Source organism: Dipodomys merriami, unplaced genomic scaffold (genome assembly GCF_024711535.1).
Source record: "Dipodomys merriami isolate MVZ:Mamm:240054 unplaced genomic scaffold, mDipMer1.0.p SCAF_319, whole genome shotgun sequence".
NCBI classification, from domain to species: Eukaryota; Metazoa; Chordata; class Mammalia; order Rodentia; family Heteromyidae; genus Dipodomys; species Dipodomys merriami.
Window position 1 is genome coordinate 591,186 of NW_027204704.1, and position 24,698 is coordinate 615,883.

The 24,698-nt window shown below is 39.8% G+C and overlaps 1 protein-coding gene and 1 long non-coding RNA gene across 2 annotated transcripts; both read left to right on the plus strand.

Moving 5' to 3' along the window:
- The first annotated feature begins 4,796 nt into the window (after positions 1 to 4,796).
- LOC138841377 (uncharacterized) lies at positions 4,797 to 10,080 on the plus strand. The gene is made up of 3 exons (XR_011376408.1): positions 4,797 to 4,857; positions 9,170 to 9,296; positions 10,012 to 10,080. It is a non-coding gene; the product is annotated as an uncharacterized lncRNA (long non-coding RNA).
- A 1,368-nt stretch (positions 10,081 to 11,448) lies between these two features.
- Positions 11,449 to 14,756, plus strand: LOC138841394 (zinc finger protein 658B-like). The gene is given in 5 exon segments (XM_070042063.1): positions 11,449 to 11,520; positions 12,650 to 14,019; positions 14,103 to 14,420; positions 14,422 to 14,611; positions 14,613 to 14,756. Coding segments are annotated over 5 exon segments (2,094 nt in total).
- Positions 14,757 to 24,698: the final 9,942 nt, after the last annotated feature.

The following is a 24,698-nucleotide window of genomic DNA, read 5'->3' on the forward strand; positions in this document are numbered from 1 at the left end:
CCAGCAACTGCGGCCAACCTGAAATAGAAATTTTTTAATGTTTAAGGAGTGATCTTCAGTCACTTATGTTTATGATGATAGTCCAAATCCCAAAAGAAAAAAAATGCCCACCCTGAAATATATTTCACTCCCAGTCTCAAGCATTGTGAATATAGACACATTGCCAATAATTAAATCTTTTAAAGTTTTTTAAAGTATGAAAGCATTCAGGTGATGCGGACAAAACCAGTAGTAAGATACAAACGTTGCTTTAAAATGATTCATATTGTCTTTCCTAAAACATCCTCACTGAAATCTGCAGAGTAGATTCTCATTCTTGGCAAATATCACCGTAAAGTTCATTTTTTTTTCACCAATAGAGAATTCAACATAATTATCTCTAATTTTATTACCAAACATTTATATAGGTGATCAAGGACTTTGTAGGTCTATGTGTTTCTGTGTTCTCTCACACAGAGCAATTATGTATGGTCAGTAAGATGGTGTTTCAGATTTTACTTCCTTTTTTTTTTCCTTTTTTATTGTCAAGGTGATTTGCAGAGGGGTGGCAGTTACATAAGTAAGGTAATGAGTACATTTCTTTTCAAACTTGTTCTTCCTTCCCTCAATTTTCTTTTACTTTCCCTCCCCTACAACCCAGTTCATGTTATTTTAGATTAGCAAATTTCCATTCTAAGTAATTGTGTAAAAAAAAAAAAACCAGAACTGTGGATAATAGCAATTCCTATGTGATAAACCAACAAGTATAAGCAAAAGTTCACAACTATTTAATTCATTATATTTAACTTTTATGAATCTAAAATTTGGGGTGTCCTCAGCTTAGTATTTAGTGTTAATGTTATTTAAGTAACATAGAAAACTTTAATATTCTGTGTCCTTTGCTGAGGGTTGTTGGTTGGATTGTGTCACTCAGTTGAGCAGTATTTTATGTTGCATCTTTATTAGGCCCTGTATCTCCAGCAGGATGGCCAAGGTTCTTTTTTTTGGGGGGGGGTCGGTTGTGGGGCCTAAACTCTGGGCCTGAGCACTGTCCCTCAGCTCTTCAGCTCCAGGCTACCGCTCTACCACTTGAGCCACAGTGCCACTTCCAGCTTTTTTCTTTTTCTTTTTTTTTTTTTTTGAGACTAGAATTCTGTTTTATTTAAAGATAGGATTTTAAAGGATTGGGACTTCTGGGTGTGTTTTTTTTTTCTTTCTTTCTTTTTAACTGTAAAATGGGGTCAAAGTTAGTTTCATATTGAGCTGGAAGATTTTCCTCCTATGAACCTAATGCAGGCTGAGTTCTCTGTTACCTCCTGACCAAGCAATTCTGATGTGGTTGCTGTTCCATGGCTTCATGGAAGGACGTGTATGCATGCATGCATGTATGTATGTATGCATGTATGTATGCATGTACGTATGTATGTATATGTATTTATTTTTGTGCCAGTCCTGGGCTGAAACTCATGCACTGTCCCTGAGCTTTTTTGCTCAAGGCTAGTACCACTTGAGCCACAGCACCACTCCCAGCTGTGTGTGTGTATGTGTGTGTGTGTGATTAATTGGAGATATGAGTCTGAGTTTTCTACCCAGGCTGACTTTGAACTGAAATCTTCAGATCTCAGTCTCCTAAGTAGCTAGGATTATAGGCCTGAACCATAGGCTCCTGGCTTTACTTTTTTTTTTTTTAAATCTACAAATGGGGTGACATTTTTGTTCTTTGTCTACAAACATTTCCTCTTTCTGCCTATGTTTACAACATGTGTCTCATCGAAGGCCTGCTACCTGGAGTTGTCCTATAGACATGCTATGTTACAATCCCTTGTATCCTATTTCACAACCATTAGAGGATGCCCCAAACCACAAACGGAACTGAGCCTTGAAGGACCAATGGTTTTCCTATCCGTGTACACCTAGGATAATGTTTCGTTTCTAAACTAGACACAATAAGGGATTGGCAAAAACAACAATCACAACAACATACTGTAAGAAGTTAGTTAATTTTTGGAATCCTCCACTTAGTATTTTCAGACTGCATTTGCTTGTAGAAGCCAAGAAATGAGGTCATGTGCTCTAGGGGCTGCTTCCAGCCAATAGCTGACCATTAAAACATTCTTCCAGTTCCTTCCATTTTCATCCCCAAATTGAAAGCAATGGTAAACAGCCTCAGGTAGTTGACCACATTTTCCTTTGCTCTGCTTATTGAATCAGATGAAAGCAGTTGGGGAATCTCTAAATTCAATAGAGTATTAGAAGGAAGAGTGACAGCTAGGAACTTCTCACTGATGAGTAACAGACAGACCAATTTCACTCGTAAGTCTTCATTCACAACATCCACCAGATCTTGTAGCCAATGCAACTTCATCTACAAACTGCTGGCCCATGATAGGTGCTGTTGCAGTTTGAATGTGCAGTGGAAACTTAAATCCCCAAATGGTTTCATGCTCATTATTAAAGAGCTTGAAGTTGTGAGTTCAAGCTCTTTCTCTCTCATTGCCCCTTCCTCTTCTGCTTTCTGCTATGAGATGATGCAGCATGAAGGGCCCCTCTATCTTGCATTTCCCAGCTTAACTCCACAGCTGGTCTTCAAAACCCCAGGGCCTGCTTCCAATCCGGGCTTTGACAGCATAAGCCGTTGACAGGCTGAAGGCCTTGTCATTGCTCCCTTTCCACTTTGGACATGTTACTTCTCCAGGACTTGAAATGTGCAACTTAGAATCTCTTTCCAAGCAGTATGGAGGTTCCTCAAAAGACTTCAAATAGAACTCCCCTATGACCCAGCAATCCCACTTTTGGGCATTTACCCTAATGCTTACAAAAAAGACCACACTAAAGCTACCAGCACAACTATGTTTATTCCAGCATTATTTACCATAGCTAAGATATGGAACCAACCCAGATGCCCCTCAGTAGATGAATGGATCAAGAAAATGTGGTATATATACACAATGGAATTCTATGCCTCCATCAGAAAGAATGACATTGCCCCATTTGTTAGGAAATGGAAAGGCTTGGAAAAAATTATATTAAGTGAAGTAAGCCAGGCCCAAAGAAACATAGGTCCCATGGTTTCCCTTATTTGCAATATCTAGTATAGGTATGAGTCAAGCGGAAAAGGTCAGATAATGTGATGTTAGGAAAACGAACCCTTAAATATGTATTTTAATGTTTTCGTTTCTTTAATGCATGGGTTTCTAAAGCATTTATAAGATTATTTCTTTGCTGCTTTGTATGTCCCTCCCCCACAGTGTAACCCCCGCTTTCACTATATTTGATGTCAGTATAACATGTGGAGGAGATGGGGACAAACAAGTCGTTTAAGGATTCAGGTGGACCTGTTGCAACAATGAGAAGTACAAAATGTCATGTCAAAGCAAGCTTTACAATGTCAGTGTGGGGAGGGAGGGGGGTATGATTGGGTGGGGGGAAGGGGGGAGGCTGGGAAGGGAGGTGAAGGGTAAACAAAGGAGGAGGCTGCAATGCTTGGTAAGAAATGTATGCATTATCCTGCCCATGTAATTGTAACTCCTCTGTACAGTATGTTCACAAATAAAATTAAATTAAATTTAAAAAAAAAAAAGAATCTCTTTCCAAATAGGGAGCATCCTCAGTGCTGATAAGTAGTTTGCAGGGTCCCTAAGACTGTTCACTTCAGCAGGACCGAGGCTCTGGCAGTCAGTGGCACTTACCCCAGGCCCTTCTGCAATACCCACATGACAAACATACAACCAGTCTAATGGAACTGTAGGCTGTCAGGGAAGCTATCCCAGGGAGGTGTCACACCTTGGAATCCACCACAAAGTCCAACAGGAGGTGCTGGAGGAAGCACTGCTTTCTGGAGACTACATCCCACTGCCCGCTGCAGAAATCAGGGTACTGGGGAGTGCGCGCGGCCTTTTGGGCCGGGAGGTGAGGCGAGGCCGGGGCTGGGCGGGGCTGGGCGGGGCGCCGCATGCACTGCACTCTAGGTCCCGGAGTTCTCTGAGTTCTCTGTGGCCAGGCCCCCCGCATCCCGCTGCCGGTGGCCGGGGTCGCCCCAGCTTTTTTCTTTTTGCTTATGTGGTGCTGAGGAATCAAACCCAGGGCCTCATGCATGCAAGGCAAGTGCTCTACCACTGAGCCACCTTCCTAGCCCCCAAGGTTCTTAATTTGACTGTTTAGGAAAGTGAGAATTAGGAGCTTCTCAAACCTGTGTTTGCATCATCTTTACTGGTGTCAAGCAGGTTCAATGGCAAATAGCAAGTCATTGCACAAGGGTGCTCTGAGTATTTCGATACAGGGAATTAGGCCATTTGGCAACCATTATTGGAACACTATAACATTAGAAAAACGAATTGTATATATTTTTCCGGTATAACTCTGGGTGAGAAAAATTAAGTTATTACATACATGCATTCCATGGTGTCTAAGTATGTATGAGGTAGAGCACAATTGGTCACTGGAGTCCTAAGATGGATACCTGTGCATTAATAGATTAATAGCTCATGTGTCCCTAAGTGTATTTCAGTAATAACTAGTTTTAGTAAAAATGTGATATAATTTTTTTTGGTTTCAATTATTCAATTATTTTGTGGGAACATTAGTTTTTATGAATTCTACATGTATATTAAACATAGACATGAATTGCTTTTATACTATACCAACTAATGGACTGTGGATTTGTCTTTAGTGTTCAATGCTTTACTTCACACTTGAAACAATCTTCCCTTATAAGAAGGCTTTATGCTTTTCCAGCTTATGTATAATGGTTTGAGCAGGAAAATCTGGGGCAAAATCACACAGGTTTTTTCCTGACTCTGTAATTTGGCTTATCTTCCAGCCATGCTTCCAGAATCATCTGTTCATTGTCAACAGCAAGAAAGAATGAACGGATCTCTGGTGAGTTGCTTTTTATTCCTCTTTACTGTACATTCCATATTATGAACCTAAGTATGTCTAAGATTTAAAAACAGAAAAAACAGGTCCAGCTTGAGGAACATGTTCATAAATTAATTAAAAATTGCTTATAGATTTAGTAGTTTATAAAATCTCACCTTTTGTCTTGAGTCCAGATTTGCTTGTTTCCAATGTTTTAAAATTTATTTATTGAGATGAAATGATTACTTAAATTTCCACAATATTTTGGTATAGTTAGCCAAAGTCAAAACACATTTTTAACTTTACAAGGCTAATTGTCATCATCATGGTCTATGAAGCTTGTGAACTCTACAAACTTTGACAATACAACTATCTCTTCCATGTCGGGTGATATGCACATTTCTTTCTTTGTGCTTAGTGTAAGCTATTCCCTCTTTCTCTCTCATTCCCTCCCTTCCACCACTGCCCTTGAGTTGTGTATATAGTTCACTTTCATGGATGTCCAGGGCAGCTGATAGACCCCTTTGCTGTATTTTATCACTTGTTTCTTTCTGATTCTATACCCTCCTCCTAGATTCCCTCATATGTGCACTTGTATATCAGGGAGACCATATGTCAGCTTGGCTTATTTTGCTCAACATGATTTGTTCTAGTTCTATTTTCCTACAAATGTCATTATTTTGTCCTTTCTAATGGCTACATAAAAAATTCCATTGTATATAGGTACCACAATTTTGGATCCATTCATCTGTAGTGGGCATCTATGTTGTTTCCATATCTTGGCTATTGTCAAAAGTGCAGCAATGAACATGGAGGTGTATGTGTCCTTGTATCCTGGTTCCTGTTGCTCAGGGTAGATACCTAGGAGTGATATAGCTGGGTCATAGGTAAGGTGTATGTTTAGTTTTCTGAGGAACCTCCAGACTGCTTTTTCCAGAGTGGTTGCATTAGTTACATTCCCACTGCTAATGCATTCCCACCACTAATCTTTCTCCACATCCCCACCTTCATTTGTTGTTGTTTGAATTTAGGATCTAAGCCATTCTGACTATGGTAAGGTGGTACCTCAGGGTTGTTTTTATTTGCATTTCCTTTATGCCCTGGGATGATGAACATTTCCTGTGTTTAATTGCCATTTTTATCTCTTCTTCTGAGAAATTTCCCTTTAGATCCCTTTCCCATTTAATTATTGGTTTGTTAGATTTGGGAGAGATTAGTTTCTTGAGTTCCCTGTATATAGTGGATATTAGGCCTTTGTCTGGTATATTGCTGGTAAATATCTTTTCCCAGTTGTTTGGCTGTCTTTCTAGTTTGGTAGCTATGTCTGTAGCTGTGCAGAAACTTTTTATTTTAAGGTAGTCCCAGTTGTCGAGTCTCTCTCCAATTGTTGTGACCCTGGGACTCTCTGTTCAAGAAGGTACTGCTTGTGTCTTTAAGTTCCAGTGTCCCTCCTACTCTGTCCTGCAGTAGTTTCAGAGTTTGAGGTTTGATGTTAAGATCTTTAATCCATTTTGAGTTGATATTAGTGCATGGTATTAGGCTGGGGTCCACTATAGTTTTCTGCATGTGACTGCCCAGTTTTCCCAGCACCAATCGTTGAAGAGTATGTCTTTAGCTCCTCCAGTGTATGTCTTTAGCTCCTTTGTCAAACAGCAACTGATGGTAAGTATGTGGTTTTATTTCTAGGTCTTCTAGTCTATTCCATTGGTTTTCAGGTCTATTTTTGTGCCAACACAAAGCTGTTTTGTTGTTATGACTCTATAGAAGAGCTTGAAATCTGGTATTGTGATACCTCCTGCTTTGCTCCTTTTGCCTAGGATTGCTTTGGGTATTCTAGGTCTTTTGCAGTTCCCGATGAATTTTTGGGTTGTTTTCTCTATTTCCATAAAGAATGTCATTGGGATTTTTATTGGAACTGCATTGAATTTGTATATCATTTTTGGCAGGATGGCCATTTTCACAATATTGATTCTGCCTATCCAAGAACATGGAAGGTCTTTCCATTTCCTGGTGTCCTCTTTAATTTCTTTCTTTAGGCTTTTATAGTTTTCACTAAATAGGTCCTTTACATCTTTGGTTAGGTTAATTCCTAGCCATTTGGAGGTTATTATGAATGAGGTTGTTTTCCTGATTTCCCTTTCTTCTTGTATATTGTTGATATACTGAAAGGCAACTGATTTTTGTGCACTAGTTTCATATCCTGCTACTTTGCCCAAGTGAGTTATAAGTTCTGTGAGTTTGGGAGTGGAATTTTGGGGGTCGTTTAGGTATAAGATCATGTCATCTGCAAATAGGGATAGTTTAATTTCTTCCTTCCTTTTGTGGCTCTCTTTAATGTCCTTTTCTTACCTTATTGCTCTGGCTAAGGATTCCAGAACTATTTATTCTAGATTTTCTACTCACTAGCTTTCGTTATTTTTCTCGCTCTCTCTTTTTGTATCTATTTTTCTATCACTTTTTCATTTTCTTTCTCTCAAGACCTCTTCCGTCCATCTGTCTCTTTTTTTCTTTTCTTCAACTGATCTATTTGGGAACTAGTTTTTCTTACTGATCAATTTAATTTGCTGATGTGGCTCTTAGAATTCAGATTTTTATTATCCATTATATAGGGAAAGTGTTGCCTAGATAGTTCTATGGGATTCCAGAGCCAAAGAAAATTAGAAAAACCTAAAGACATATACACATAGAGAGATTGTTAGTTATTTCATTATAATTTTGATATGAATTTTTCTCATTACTATTATTTACTATTTGCATATATTCTTCAGTTTTTTTCCCATTTTAAAATCAGATTTTCTGTGCAGTAGTTTTGGATTGGTTTTATATTTTCTAATGCATTCCAGTAATTAACATATTTAGAAATATTTGAGAACATTTTCTTTTATACCATGTTTTTTCTTTTTGGTTCATTGTACCTTTTGAAGGAAAAGTTTTAAGTGTATGAATTTAAATAATGTTTAGCTTTGTATCAGATACTTTTGGTGTCCTATCCAAGGAATTACTGTCAAATCTAATGTCATGAAGCTTTTCTTCCCTCCTCTCTTCTTTTCTTCCTGCCCTTTCCCTCTCTTTCCCTCCTCTCCACACCTCTCTTGCCCCTCTTCTTTCTTCTTTTCCCTACCCCTTTGCTCCCCTTCTCTCCCTGTTCCACTTTTTCTTTTCTCTTTAGCTCTGAGATGAGGATTGCTGTGTTGTCACAGTTGGTATCTAACTTGGAAACTCATTTGATATTCCTACCTCAATCACCATCATACCTTTCTTGGGCTAGTACTGGATCTTGAACTCACAGCCCTCATAGTCAGTTAGCTTCTTCATTCAATGTTGGGCCCATCACTTTAGCCATGAGTCCAACCTGCTTATTAGCTGCTTAAATTGAGTTGTCTAGTCAGGCTGGTTTATAGACCTCAGCCTCCAAAGTAAGTAGGATAGGATACCAGTTGAGCCAGAAGCAATTGTTTTGTTTATTCTTACCTGAATATTTAACATTAACAGTTAATTGGATATTGCAATGAAACAAGATTATTGTTATTGGTTTATACAGAATTAATATTCAACCTAAACTCAAATATTTCATGATTCAAATTAAGTGTTGTATTTTATTTCAAATAATCTTTTCAAGAAATATTTTATTACTCCCTCACCTATAGTCTATATTGTAGGAGGTAGGCAATGTTCACAAAAATTCATGCTAGCAGTTCTTTTTTACTTAGGAAGGAAGTATCAGGATATCTATGACCTCACTACATTCTTTAGAAAATTAATAACAAAAATGATTGACATAGGATATTGTTATTGTGGGAACTAAGTCAAATCTTGTATGGCCTTATCAATCATTAGCTACTTTCTCAAGTACTATTACTCCATTTAACATTAACCTGGACACTGTGCTTTTTGTAGATCTACTAAAGTGGTATGTAGTCCATGTGATATCCTTAATGTGTTTTGATTGCTTACAACAATACTTTTTAATAGAAGATCTAAATAGGCTCTTCACTGGGAAGAAAAAGTAATTTTTTTTTACTACATTGTTACCCTAATATGTAGTAAATTTTATCAAAACATCTTTCTGGTACCTACTTATATTTAATGTTATCATGTCAGGTTATTAGCTCCTTAGAATTGTTATCTTCTTTCTCTTGCTAGCACCAAAAATGTGTTCTGATTTATTAGGGAATCTTTGTATTTTAATTAGTGTTAACATAGAGGCAAAATATTTGATTTTTAATTCTCCCAATGTATAGATGACACAAAATACATGTTAAAAGGGTGAAATTCCAGACCTACTGTTCCCATGACTGAAGGCTAATTATTTGATGGAAATATACCCTCACAGAAGCTGGTGTCATTTGATGATTTGTCTGTGGACTTTAGCTGGGAGGAGTGGATGGACCTGGACACTGCTCAGAGGACCTTGTATAGAGATGTAATGCTGGAGACCTACAACAACCTGGTGTCTTTGGGTGAGCAAAAGTCATACTAATTTGCAAAGTCAAATGATTTGTTTTCAGTAGATAGCTGAATATTTGTCAGATTTTCAATAGTATTTAGATGTAAGGTTCCAGTGTGTGAGAAGTATCATTTCTTCCAAAGGAAAACTTCAACTTTATCATGTAACTCCTGAGGCAATTTTATTCTCATTCTTCAAGAAGCAAATCAGAAATTTGACAAAAGTTTTAAACTATGCTCCACTAACAGGAGACTGTCTTCCCAAACTTGAGGTGATTATTTTAGGTGGTATACAGTAGAAGAGGTATGACTATTGGAAATATGAACTGGAAATCTCTAGTTGAAAGTGGCTATTTATAATCCAAACCTGTCCCTGGGTGCAATGGCTCAAGCCTATAATCCTAGCTACTCAGAAGGCTGAATCTGGGGAATTTCAGTTTGAAGCCAGCAATGGCTGAATAGTCCCCATGAGACTCTTATCTCCAACTAACCACTCAAAAATTAAAAGTGTAGAGGGGACTTAAACTGGTACATTGCTATCATAGAGCACAAGGGCCGAGATTAAGCAACAAAACCGGTAAAATAAATCCAAAGCTGGGGGAAAGTCAATCATGAAGCCAGTGAGAACTGAGAAACAACATTTAAGAGCAACATTGTGAACAGGATGTCTGAGATGTTAGAGGAATGATGACTCAGCATGAACAATAGTTCTGCACTGGTTCTTATTAGCAGGGCCCTGTGTTCCTAAACCTAACTTGATTGTCAAGCTGGAGCAAGGTGTAGAACCATGGATAGGAGAAGCCTCAGACAAGAATTTCACAGGTAAGTTAATGCACCTTGCATAGTGACATTGGATCCAGCCCCCAGTTGGTAAGTTCATCTTGTGCTGAACTGAGCAATAATGTTCCTAGCCAGAGAATTATGTGATCCTTTATCTCCTTTGTGAATCAAGAATTAATATGGAGATACCCTGAATTCTGTGTGGCAGTTGAGTTATAGTTAGCAATTCTCTTTCTCTGTGTGGAAATCATTCTGAAACAAACCAACAAAAAGTAATGGAGGAAATGAGATATCATTTTCTTTGAAACTAGCACAATCCGGGTAAGTGGAAATAAGGAGTACTTCTGGGCTACTATCCTTTGAGAAAGCAAATTTCTTTTTTTTGGGGGGGGGTCCAGTCGTGGGCCTGAACTCTGGGCCTGGGCACTGTCCCTCAGCTCTTCAGCATAAGGCTAGCGCTCTACCATTTCAGCCACAGTGCCACTTTCCGGCTTTTTTTTCTGCTTATGTGGTGCTGAGGAATCAAACCCAGGGCCTCATGCATGCAAGGCAAGCGCTGTACCACTGAGCCACCTTCCCAGCCCCAGAGAAGGCAAATTTCTTATCAGTCATGGTTGGCAGAGACTGGGATTCAGAACCAAAGATTTTAGTATAGAGAGGATAATTGAGTGATCTTTACCTGGAGGATATTTGGTCTTCCATGAATCTAAAAGGCAGAAGTGTTAGAAAAGGAATTTTGATGAAACTTTGTTAAAGATGGAGAGAAATGGTTTTTAAAATTCTCAAAGGGACCTAAAAGTAATTCTTACTAAGACGTTAGAACTGAAGAGATATAGGTATGAATCCTTACTTCTGAGAACAATTCCTGTTTAAGTGAAAGGCCAAGGGGTGTATAAAACATTCTTTTGGTCTCTGAATCTAGGAAATATTACTTTTCCTAACCTACCAGTTAAGAAAAAAGCAGCACAGTACATAAATTTTTTCAAGAAAAATGAAAAACACAGCAGCTATCCCCTTATGATCAAACAAAAGTATATTTGAGAAAAACAACACCATAATTACTAAAGGCAGATGGCTAGTACTTGGCTTAAAATTCTAGCAGCACATAGTTGAGTGATTTGAGTAAATATTTCCTCTGATATAAAAGAAGAAAAAATTTAAACACAAAAACATTATTTTCCACTGGAAGTAATCAGTATTACTTCAATACATTTGAGAAAAAAGCATATATTTTCTATAAATCATTTCTGACTTTGATATTTTAAAATCTCTAACAGTTACAATGAAATAAATGTCTACACTAAGTGAACTTTGGATTTTACTTATTTTTTATCTTTTTTTCTATGACTCATCTTAGATGTCCCAGGAATTGAGGATGTGATTAAGATGTGCCAGCAAAGTCCAGATGAATGTCTGTGTGAAGCAACAGTCACGAAAATTAACACAGTGGAGGAAAGGGTGAGATTAGTAATGACCCTTAATTTGAGCTCAAAACATAAGCCAGAGGTGATTAGAAATAATGTGAACTCCTTAGAGATAAGTACTGAGGATTTCATTGAGTAGCAGAACATGCTTCTCTATAGTGAGCCTGATGAGATGCATGCTGCATGTAGGCCTGGTGTGTCTCCTGTAATTGAAGAATCCTGCAGATATTCAGAACATTTTAGTCAAAAGTATGAGAACTCCAAATGAGCTGCAGAATTTTGAATATGGAGAAGGGAAGTATTAAACTCAGAGACCATATTCTTTTTTTAAATTTTTCTTATTTAAAAAGCTTTTTTGTCAGTTGTGGGGCTTGAACTCAGGGTCTATGCACTGTCCCTCAGCTCTTCAGCCCAACGCAGTGCTCTACCACCTGAGCCACAGCACCAATTCCTGTTTTCTGGTACTTTATTGGAGATAAGAGTCTCACAGACTTTCCTGCCCTGCCTGGCTTTGAACCACAGTTCTTAGATCTCAGCCTCTTGAGTAACCAGGATTACAGCATGAACCACCAGCGCCTGGGTTAGAGATCATATTCTTTTTTTTTTGTCATGGGGCTTGAACTCTGGGCTTGGGTGCTGTCCTTGTGCTCTTCAGCTCAAGGTAAGCACTTTACTGCTTGAGTCACAGCACCACTTCTGTTTTTCTAGCAGTTTATTGGAGATAAGAGTCTCATGAACCTTCCTTCCTGCCCGGGCTGGCTTTGAACCGCAATCCTCAGATCTCAGCCTCCTGAGTAGCTAGGATTACAGGCGTGAGCCACCAGCGCCCGGCTAGAGATCATATTTTTTAGATGTAATTGGGTTTGTGTGAGAGAGACCTTCCACTTAGTAAATATAGAAAAGACTATAAGTCAGCTCTCCTTGTCTAAGAAATACTTCAGAGAGTAAGGAGAGCACCTGAATGTATGGTCTGTACGAAAACATTCTACTTTAGCCTTATAGTCACTAAACATCAGAAAATATACTCAGGACAGAATCCTTGTCCATGTAGTGGACATTAGTCCATTAGTCTTTCACTAAAGCAATATACCTTACAAAACCTCAGAGCAAATCTCCAGAGGAGTAGTCTGATGAGTCTCCAATTTGCAAAATTTATCTTTCAGAAGTCAGACCTGACTTTCCAGCCTGAAACACCCACTCTAGAACTATCCAATGCATATGAGGAATGTAGGAAATTTCCCACCCAGAAGTCATCTCTCAGCAGGCATTGGAGAACTCACACAGAAGAGAAAACTTCTGAATGCAAGAAATGTGGAAAGACCTTCAGGCAGTCATACCTCATTTTTCATCAGAGAACACACACAGGAGAGAAACCTTATGAATGTAACAAATGTGGAAAATCTTTCAGACACAAGGCAAACTTTACTGTCCATTGGAGAATCCATACAGGAGAGAAACCTTATGAATGTGACAACTGTGGAAACTCCTTCAGACAGAAGTCAGACCTCACTTTGCATCAGAGAAGACACACAGGAGAGAAACCTTATAAATGTGACAAATGTGGAAGGTCTTTCACCCGTAAGACACACCTTCATGTTCACCACAAAATACACACAGGAGAGAAACCTTATGCATGTATAAAATGTGGACAGTCTTTCACCCGTAAGGCATCCCTTCATGTTCATCAAAGAACACACACAGGAGAGAAACCTTATGAATGTGACAACTGTGGAAACACCTTCAGACAGAAGTCAGATCTCACTTTGCATCAGAGAAGACACACAGGAGAGAAACCTTATAAATGTGACAAATGTGGAAGGTCTTTCGCCCGTAAGACACACCTTCATGTTCACCACAGAATACACACAGGAGAGAAACCTTATGCATGTATAAAATGTGGACAGTCTTTCACCCGTAAGGCATACCTTCATGCTCATCAAAGAACACACACAGGAGAGAAACCTTATGAATGTAACAAATGTGGAAAATCTTTCAGACACAAGGCAAACTTTACTGTTCATTGGAGAATCCATACAGGAGAGAAACCTTATGAATGTGACAACTGTGGAAACTCCTTCAGACAGAAGTCAGACCTCACTTTGCATCAGAGAAGACACACAGGAGAGAAACCTTATAAATGTGACAAATGTGGAAGGTCTTTCGCCCGTAAGACACACCTTCATGTTCACCACAAAATACACACAGGAGAGAAACCTTATGCCTGTATAAAATGTGGACAGTCTTTCACCCGTAAGGCATACCTTCATGTTCATCAAAGAACACACACAGGAGAGAAACCTTATGAATGTAACAAATGTGGAAAATCTTTCAGATACAAGGCAAACTTTACTGTCCATTGGAGAATCCATACAGGAGAGAAACCTTATGAATGTGACAACTGTGGAAACTCCTTCAGACAGAAGTCAGACCTCACTTTGCATCAGAGAAGACACACAGGAGAGAAACCTTATAAATGTGACAAATGTGGAAGGTCTTTCGCCCGTAAGACACATCTTCATGTTCACCACAGAATACACAAAGGAGAGAAACTTATGCCTGTATAAAATCTGGACAGTCTTTCACCCGTAAGGCATACCTTCATGTTCATCAAAGAACACACACAGGAGAGAAACCTTATGAATGTAACAAATGTGGAAAGTCTTGCAACTGGAAGGCAGAACTTACTATTCATCAGAGAACACACACAGGAGAGAAGCCTTATGAATGTAAGATGTGTGAAAAGTCCTTTACCTGAAAGTCAACCCTCAACAAACATAAAAGAATCCACACAGGTGAGAAACCATATAAATGTAACGAATGTGCAAAGTCTTTCATCCAGAAGACGGAACTTCATGTCCATCAGAGAATACACACAGCAGAGAAAGCTTATGAATGTGAGATATGTGAAAAGTCCTTTACCCGAAATTCAACCCTCAACAAACAAAAGAATTCACACAGGTGAGAAACCATATAAATGTAACGAATGTGCAAAGTCTTTCATCCAGAAGACAGAACTTCGTGTCCATCAGAGAATACACACAGCAGAGAAACCTTATGAATGTAAGATATGTGAAAAATCCTTTACCCAGAAGTCAAACCTCAACAGGCATAAGAGAATTCACACAGGTGAGAAACATTATGAATGCAATAAATGTGGAAAGTCTTTCAGCCAGAAGTCACATGTCACTTTGCATCAGAGAACACATACAGGATAGAAACCTTATGAATGCAACAACTATGGAAAGATTTTTAAGTGGAGGTCACACATGATAGAATTCACACAGTTGAGAAACCTTATAGATGTAGCAAATGTGGAAAATTATTTAACCAGAACCTCCCAACTCAGCAGGCATAAGTGAATTCATACACATGAGAAATCTTAGGAATATAACAAATGTGGAAGATCTTTCACCTGGAAAAAACTCAGTTTATATCAGAGAACCCACACTGGATAGAAGCCTCATGCATGTAGCAAATGTGCAGTTTTTCACTCAGAAGGCACAGCTTAGGATTCTTCATTGACTACCCACAGGAGAGACATTATGAATACAACAAATGTGGAAAGTTTTTCAAGAAGACATAGGTCAGTTTGTCTCAGAAAATACCCAGAGGACAGAAGCCATATGAATGTAACAAATATGGAAATTCCTTAGCCATTAAGGCATAGCTGAGCCCTGGATTCAAATAGAACATGACATCTATACAATGAATAGATTATTCTATGCCACAGGTCCATGTTGGTTGTTGTGGACATGTTACTCCTGCCTATGTTATTCCAATTGTCTAACCATGGGAAAGTCAAGTGAGCCTTAACTCTACATCCTTTATATTGCAGCTCATAGATAATATCTACTGTTTCCTGTGATCTCAACCCAGCCCTGAGGGAAGGGTAGATTGTTTTTAAATACTTCCTCAGAATCCCAACACTCCTGAGTGATGGTAATGAGAAAAGAATCTAGTTGAGTGCTGGAGAGCTATCTCCTGGAACCCTTCATTCCTCTGCATGGTGTCATGGAATCCAAAGCCAGAGCAAGTTTTTTTCCCTTTCTTCAAATCTTCATCAACTTATCCTGGAAATACTGATGCTCTAGTAGATAGCCTAAGCCAGGAAAAGATTCAAATCATGAATGCCTACCAGGTCTACATTTCCACTCCTGACGAAAAATAGGTCACCTTCTTCGAAATGGACATTTTCTGAAGGACATGAGGAAGAGCACACTTGTACAATCCACTCACCATCTTGCTGTCAAAGACGTCTAGGGAGCCTTTCTGATCAGTAGGTGACCCCATCTGTGATCATTGTTCTACATGGCTCCCAAGATGGTTCACAGATCAGAACATTCTGAACCAATTACCAATTGATATCTGTGCCAAGAATTCACTTTTCCTTGACTGATTGGCCCCGGTTAGTCTTTTGTCCTACTGAAGTGATGCTATGAAGGGAATGACAACTTTCTGCTGATTACTGATGTGAGTCAAACACGCCAGGGGTCAAGGTCAGCTGACTGATGTGAGTCAAACACGCCAGGGGTCAAGGTCAACTGAGAAAAGTTATCTGCCTCTTCAGGTACTCCTCAACAATCAGGGGCCCAGTCAGTCTTACCCTCACCAGGTGCTTCAGGATAGATACCCAGTCACTCCCACAGTCCTTAACTCACTGAGAACCATCCAAGCTATTTTCCCTTCATCATCCACTATGCACTCTACTGACCTGATGACACTACGCCTTGTGACTACTTCCTCAGGATCCCCCTAGTCACAGGGACAAAGTTATCTTCTCTTTCTCTCTTTCAGGGACAGTTATCCTCTCTCTCTCTCTCTCTCTCTCTCTCTCTCTCTCTCTCTCTCTCTCTCTCTCTCTCCCTCCCTCTCTCTCTCTCTCTCTCTCTCTCCCCCTCCCTCCCTCCCTCCCTCCCTCCCTCCCTCTCTCTCTCTCTCTCTCTCTCTCTCTCTCTCTCTCTCTCTCTCTCTCTCTCTCTCTCTCTGTGTCACACACACACACACACACACACTACTCTGAAAACCCATCTAAAATTTCTGGATTTCCATGTCTAATGTTTTCTATTTGGACATCAACACAAATAAGATGATGCACAATTTGTTTCATGATATTCTATTACTATATTTATCTTTTTTTGTTTGTGCTCATAGAGAGCTTTAAACTCATGGCACATTAGTCTTTGGTTTTTATGCTCAAGCTTGGTGCCCTACTCCTTATGCCACATATCAAATTTTGATATTGTTCTATTTTGTATCACGAGTCCTTCTGATAAGGGCAGTGAAGGTGTGCCCCCTGTTACATTTTCTCTTCTAAGATGTTTACAAAAAGATGTTTACATTCAAAGAACTACAATATTTTAAATTAGAAAAGTATTTTTAAAAATGGTTTCATTGGGCTGGGAAGGTGGCTCAGTGGTAGAGCGCTTGCCTTGCATGCCTGAGGCCCTGGGTTCGATTCCTCAGCACCACATAAGCAAAAAGAAAAAAAAAGCCAGAAGTGGCGCTGTGGCTCAAGTGGTAGAGCGCTAGCCTTGAGCTGAAGAGCTGAGGGACAGCGCTCAGGCCCAGAGTTCAGGCCTCACGACCGGACCCAAAAAAAAAAAATGGTTTCATTGCAGAACCTTAAGTCAAAATGTAGTATTTTGTTGCATATTTAAAAATAAGTAAAGATATTGTTTGGGTTTTTTTTCTTCCTTTTTTTTTTGTCTTTCCTGGGCCTGGGCACTGTACCTCAGCTCTTCAGCTCAAGGCTAGCGCTCTACCATTTCAGCCACATCACCACTTCTGGCTTTTTCTGCTTATGTGGTGCTGAGGAATCAAACCCAGGGCCTAATGCATATAAGGCAAGCACTCTACCACTGAGCAACCTTCCCAGCTCCTATTAGAGAATTTTTAAAAAGATGAGGAATAGCTGGGCACTGGTAGCTCACACCTGTAATCCTAGCTTTTCAGAAGGCTGAGATCTGAGGATCATGGTTGAAAGCCAGCCCAGGAAGGAAAGTCCATGAGACTCTTATCTCCAATAAAAACCACTCAAAAACTGGAAGTGGCGCTGTGGCTCAAGCAGTAGAGAGCTCCCCTTGAGCTGAGAAGCACAGGGATAGAGCCCAAGCCCAGAGTTCAAGTCCCACGACTGACCAAAAAAAAAAAAAAGATGAGGAATATAGATTAAGTAACATTGAGCAGTCTCTTGTAAAAGCAGCATTCAGAAACTCTAAACATACCTCCATAACAATAGTAAAGATTTCCCATTTCTCAGAATTTTAGAAGGAACCTGAGCATATCCCAACTGTTCACAAATGTGAACCTCTTGGCGCTGAATGACAGTTGGAGTTGAAGGCAAGACTTCATTCTTCATCTCATCATTGTGGTAAGAGGTCATAGAATGTTCACACTGAGCACCTGCCAACATACACATTGACATCGTATTGTTTCAAAAATAAATCCCACAACCACATGTTACTATAATGTCTGGATATGAAATCATTTTAAAATGGCAAAAGAGAGCTTCAATCAAAATGTACTTTCATTGATTGAAAATTTCAGTGTGAATTTAAAAAAAAACAATAAAATTGGATTGGAGGAAACCCCATCACTGGAGCCCGTGAACTTCAAGATCCAGGGCCGAGTCTCAGCCTTGATACCACTCCTGTCACCACCCAGAAGCCACTGAAACCCTGTCCGTCCTCCACTACCTACTCAGGACACAAAATCCAGTCATGGGTAATTAGCTGGTACAGAAGGCCAAACTGACCTAGCAGGCTGAGCAATATGGTGACATGAAGTCTGTCACTGAGCAAAGAGCTGAATTGTCTAATGATTAAAGGAATCTTCTCTCAGTTGCTTACAGAAATGTTATAGATGCCTATAGGTCATCTTAGAGGGTCATTTCAAGTATTGAGCAAAAAAATGGAAGGTGCTGAGAAAAACAGCAGATGAAGAACATAGAATCAAGAATGAGCTAGGAAGCCGGGCGCTGGTGGCTCACGCCTGTAATCCTAGCTACTCAGGAGGCTGAGATCTGAGGATCGCGGTTCAAAGCCAGCCCAGGCAGGAGAGACCGTGAGACTCCTATCTCCAATAAACCACCAGAAAACCGGAAGTGGCGCTGTAGCTCAAGTGGTAGAGCGCTCGCCTTGAGCTGAAGAGCTGAGGGACAGCGCCCAGGCCCAGAGTTCAAGCCCCACGACCGACAAAAAAAAGAAAAAGAATGAGCTAGGAGATAGCTACAATGATGCACTGTCACTTTTGGAAAAGTTCTCCATCCCTAGTGCTTCACAAGCAGAAAGCAGTCTTGTATTTGAAAATGAAGAGAGACTACTACCACTACTTGGCTGAGATTGCTGCTGCTGATGACAAGAAAGGGATTGTGAATCGTTCATAACCAGCATACCAAGAAGCTTTTGAGATCAGCCAAAAGGAAATGCAAGCTGGGTGCTGGTGGTTCACACCTGTAATCCTAGCTACTCAGGAGGCTGAGATCTGAGCATCACCATTCAAAGCCAGCCCAGCCTGGGCAGGAATGTCTGAGAGACTTTTGTTTTTCTTGTGAAAATAGTGTACAGAGGGGTTACAATTACATGAGCAAGGTAATGAGTACATTTCATATCAAGCATTGTTGCCTCCTCCTTTGTTTCCCCATCCCATCCCTTCCTATCCCCCCCTCACATCTCATCACACCCTCCACCCCCATGTGCCAAAATTGTAAAATTTGTTTTTCGGCATAACGTCTTGTACTTCATATTGTTGCAATGGGTCCACCTGTATCCCTATTTAAACAATTTGTTTTTTCCCTTCCCATCCACAAATTATACAACATCAAATACAGTGAAAGCAGGGGTTATACCATCAGGGAGGGACATACAAAGCAATAAAAAAATCTTATAAATATGTTGGAAACAATAGCAAGAAAGAAACATTTGAGACTCTTATATCTGATAAGCCTCTCAGAAAAGTGGAAGTGGTACTGTGGCTCAAGTGGTAGAGCACTAGCTTTGAGCTGAAGAGCTGAGAGACAGCGCCCAGATCCAGAGTTCAAGCTTCACAACTGATAAACCTATCAGTTTGGGTCTGGCCCTTAACTTCTCGGTGTTTTATTATGAAATTCTATACTCCCTAGAGGAAGCTAGCTTTCTTGCAAAGACAGCTTTTGATGAAGTCATTGCTGAACTTGATACATTCAGTGAAGAGTGGTTCAAAGACTGCACGCTAATAACGTAGTTACTGAGTGAAAAGTTGACATTGTAGATATAAGATGAAGTGAAAGCAGGAGAAGGAGGGGAAAATTAAATGGCTTTCCAACTTTTGTCTGCCTCATTCTAAAATTTATACAGTAGACCATTTGTCATCCATACTGTCCCACAAATAGTTTGTCGTTTATGATTTATGACAGGTTTACGTTGCTTCTATTTGAATTTCTATATTTCCCAGGGTTTTTTTTGTTGCTTAATATTAGGGGAATAGATATTGCCCATTAACATTTAGTAAGCTATCTGTTTTCATCTTGAGATGACCAATATGAGGATGTAGAATTTTTATACAAGTTGTAAATGTTTGGCATGTACTTTGGTACATGGTGACTTCACAAAGGCCAGTGTTAAAACTGCTTCCAGGTCAAAGTGAAGAAATCTTCCTACATATTGGTTTGTACTGGTGGAGAATAAAAGGGAAAATTGGTTCCAGGCACAGGTGTAGTTATTCTGGATATTAGAAAGTTTGGGCGCACTTGCAGGGCTGTGGTACAAACATATTCCATGGCTGTTACATGCTGGAATCATGTATTTCTGTGGAAGAGTTATCTCAGTGTGCACACCTTAGAGTACAGCACTAGAAGTATTCTTTGACACAAAGTTGTGTCTCAATTAACTCTGGATAATGGCAGAAATGGTTCACATTCCATTATTTGTAATGTTTGCTCATTATTTTTGCTACACATTTTATTTGTATTTAAATGTTTTAGGCAACCTACGAACAAATGTAAAAGTAAAGATGCAGTGAAAATGAACTGTTTGGTAATCATTATTACTACTTTCTCTACAACTTTCATGTAAATTAGTCTTTTGGTTTTGAAACACCTCAAAAGAAATTGTACATTATTATAAACTTGTTCCTTACTCCCTTTTGGCAGCTAATGGGCTTTCACCAAGTTTAAAGTGCAAAGTTTATCACAATAGCAAAAATACTAATCTATCTAATGACCATCTCCTACAGAGCCAAGTTTTTCCTTTGGGAGGGGAAAATTGATTTGAAAAGTAATATGTTCCAGTTAAAATTTTGATATATAGCATTTTCTAACTTAGGAAGCCACTACGTTTTTGACCCATCATGACATTGGTTAGCATTAACTATAAATTCTGTTTTGGTTTTTGAGAATTTCTTGATTCTGTTTGCCTTCTGATTTTGGTCATTTTATTTGTCAGGTGCACAGGATTACCTTCCTTTTTTTTAGTCTTCTGTCTTGTCACCAACCATTCCTCCTTGGTGGCCATGTGCTTTGGAAAAGGTCACATGACTTTTCTGGCTCTACTTACTGTCAAAGATCCCTTGCTTTCTTTGCTTGCATCCCACAAACTATTAACCTCATCCTCTACTGCAGCACATCTCACCTTACTTGATGAGACTGTATATCTCCTATAAACTCTATCCCAAATGGTCTGCCATTGTTCGCCTTTAAATCTTCTCTAAGTAATGATGGGTCTGAGTTATACCAAATCTCACCCTACAGAGTATTTCCTCAGAATGTTACAGAAGACACCAAATAAAAGTGCCATTTTAAAAGACAGGTGGGGCTGAGAAGGTGGCTCAGTGATAGAGTGCTTGCCTCACAAGCATAAGGCCCTAGTTTCTATTCCTCAGCACCACATACACAGAAAAAGTGCGAAGTGGTGCTGTGGCTCAAGTGGTAGAGCACTCACCTCAAGCTGAAGAGCTGAGGGACAGCGCCCAGGCCCCACGACCAAGAAAAAAAAAGATATATTTTTTTCTTTCAGAATGTAAGATCCTCCAGAGCAGGGACAATATTTTCTGTATGTTCTATTGTGTCAGTACACTGTAAATGCTCAATAAATATTGATTATTGGAGGCAAAAAAAATCTGCTGTCATTGGAAATATCAACTATACCAATTACTATTCTTGAGTTTGATATAGTTCTAAAATAAAAACTGCCATTCTTTCAAAGACAAACAGACACATATGTGTATATAAACACACATACAATGCTTTGGAATAATCAGATTACATTTCATTAATATGAAATATTAAATCAGTGTTTTGTATAAATCAGTACAAACTCATCCAGTAAATTGAATCCATCCAGACTCCTTCATAACACCTGTAAACTTATCAGATCTTTTGCACAAGCATTAGTCCTCCTGAGTTAGCTGGTCAGGAGAAGCCACAACAGGACACAAGGTGTATTATCAGGGCCTTAAAAATAGGCCCACAAAAGAGGTGTGATCAGTTTTGAAAGAAGGGATGGATATCAGTAAGATTATTAAATTATTTGGGATTGAAAATCAAAGAAATGAAGATCTCTACAAAGAAGGGGACTAAAAAGAAAGGAAACACCTCTGAGGTCCAATCAGTCCAGTGTTCATGTACAAGTCTTCCAGGGGTGATGGGCCACAGTGTGATGCCCAGGGGCCCACATGCTTAACTGCTCAAGGCAGGATGAGATGAAGTCTGGGAGCCTGTATACAGGAAGGCTGAAGGTCAAGGTGATAGGAGGCAGAACCTTTATAAGAGGGGCCCTTTGTGTGTAATCCTAGTTACTCAGGAGGCTGAGATCTGAGGATCAGGGTTCAAAGCCAGCCCAGGCAAAAAAAAAAATCTATAAAACTTTTTTTTTTTTTTTTGCTAGTCCTATGGCTTGAACTCAGCATCTGGGAGCTATCCAGAGCTCTTTTGCTCAAAGGTAGCACTCTATGCCACAGCACCACTTCTAGATTTTTCTGTAAATAATTGGAGATAGGAAACTAACAGATTTTCTTGCCCAGGCTGGCTTTGAACTGACATCCTTAGCTACCAGCCTCCTGAGAAGCTAGAATTAAAGGCCTGAGCAATTGACACCTAGCTCATACGAAACTCTTATCTCCAAGTAATCACCAAAAGGCCAGAAGTGGAGGTGTGGTTCAATTGGTAGAGTGCTAGCCTTGAGCATACATATTAAGGGACAGCACCCTGACTTGAGATCAAGCCCCAGGATCAACAGAAGGAATAGAAAAGAAATAATCTGAAAATCACAAGCCAGGAAGATGCAGGATATAGAGCAGAAGGAGTCTACTGTGTTTATGTAGCAGATAGACAAGGTGAGACCCAATGAGGCCAGAGGTCTGTGGAGCAGGTAAGACACTTGCCTAAGTGTCTCCTAGGATGGCAACATGCAGCATTTTGCATCTGTACCAGCAGGTGGCACTAAAACAACAAGGTTAGGCAGGCCTAGTTGGTTGGATCTAAGTAATGAGCAGGTGATTTTGTATATTTGTCAGGTGTTGGGGGTGGAATGGGGTGAACTGAGGCCCTTCAGGATTCCTTCATTCTTCCATTATCTTGCTCATCATTCCATTTTACAGATGAGGAAAGCTCTGACCTGATTTTTTAAATTAGTTATTTGCCTGATTTTTGCTAGCATTGGGGCTTTAACTCAGAGTCTGTCACTCTTACTTGGCTTTTCTTCTCAAGGCTGGCACTCTTCCCACTGGAGCCATATGTTCACTTTTGGGATTTTGCTGGTTCATGGGAGAAAAGAATCTCTCAAATATATCTGCTGGGGCTGGCTTTGAACTGAGATCTTCAGATCTCTGCCTCCCCGAATAGCTAGGATTACAGTCGTAAGCCATCAGTGAGTTGTTTTAGAGATGATTTTTTAAAGTAATATTTTTTTCTTTTTCTTTTTATTGTGAAAATACTGTACAGAGGGGTTACAATTACATGGGCAAGATAATGAGTACATTTCTTATAAGATAATATTTCTGTGTTCATCCATGGTGTGTGTGTGTGTACCCTCGTGCACACATACACACACACACACACACACACAGAGAAGCAGGGACATTGTCCAAGCCCAGTCAAAGGACAGAGCAATGTTCACACCAACCATTTATTGTCCAGTGGTCTTAGATTTTGGGTGAGGGGAGGGGAGTGTTCTGTTACTCCCTGCCTTTTGGGCTATTCCTATTCCTTCCTGGTGACTACTTTGTTTCTCATCACAGACTCCCAAAACTCTCCTAGGGAGAACATCCTTTCTACCAGAATGGGAGTTCAGGGCTGCCACCCCCAAGATCTCATGTCTTTCTTTCCAGCTGTAGGCTTTCTCATTATGGGAAGAACATGGGCTCACGAGCCAGGGATCATAAATTAGCCACCTTTACTGCCTTAACCTGAAACCTGCCACATCCCTAGATGGAGGCTGGACACACAGACTTCATTCCTTCATTCTGCAAGCCATTCCTTTGCCACACTGCACATGGCAGCATGCGTGATCTGGGAAGGGTCTCAGATCAGCTTCTCTGGACAAAAGCAGATAAATAGTAACAAACAGATATGGAAAAATAACATAGGAAGGATTCTGGAGGCGGAGAACTAAGGATCTTGGTTCAAAGACAACTTGGGTAGGAAAAGTCCCTAGACTTACCTTCAAAGAACCAGCAAATATTCCAAAGTTGGGCTGTGTTTAAAGTGGCAGAGTTCCAGCCTTGATCAAAAAAGTTAAGGGATAGTGACTAGGTTCTGAATTGAAGCCTCATTACCAACAATAGATAGATAGATAGATAGATAGATAGATAGATAGATAGATAGATAGATAGATAGATAGATAGATAGATAGATAGATTTTCTGTGTACTGGTATTAGCTACTCAGGAGACTGGGAGTGAGGCAAGAATCATGGTGTGCAGCCAGACAGGAAAGTCCATAAGACACTTATCTCCAATTAACTATCAAAAAGCTGAAAGCAGAGCTGTGGCTCAAGAGATACAGAGATAACCTTGAGTAGAAAAGCTGAGGGACAATGTGCAGGTCCTAAGTTCAATTCCCAGGATGAGCGTGCACACATGCATGCATGCATACATACACACATGCGTGCATGCGTGCATACACACACACACAGGAAGATACAGTAGTATAACCATGGGGTGTGGGGTATAGAGGGGGTGGCTGACTGGGAGCCGTGTTTTGGGTGTGGTGCTGGGGACAGAACTGGAGGAAGGGTCTCCT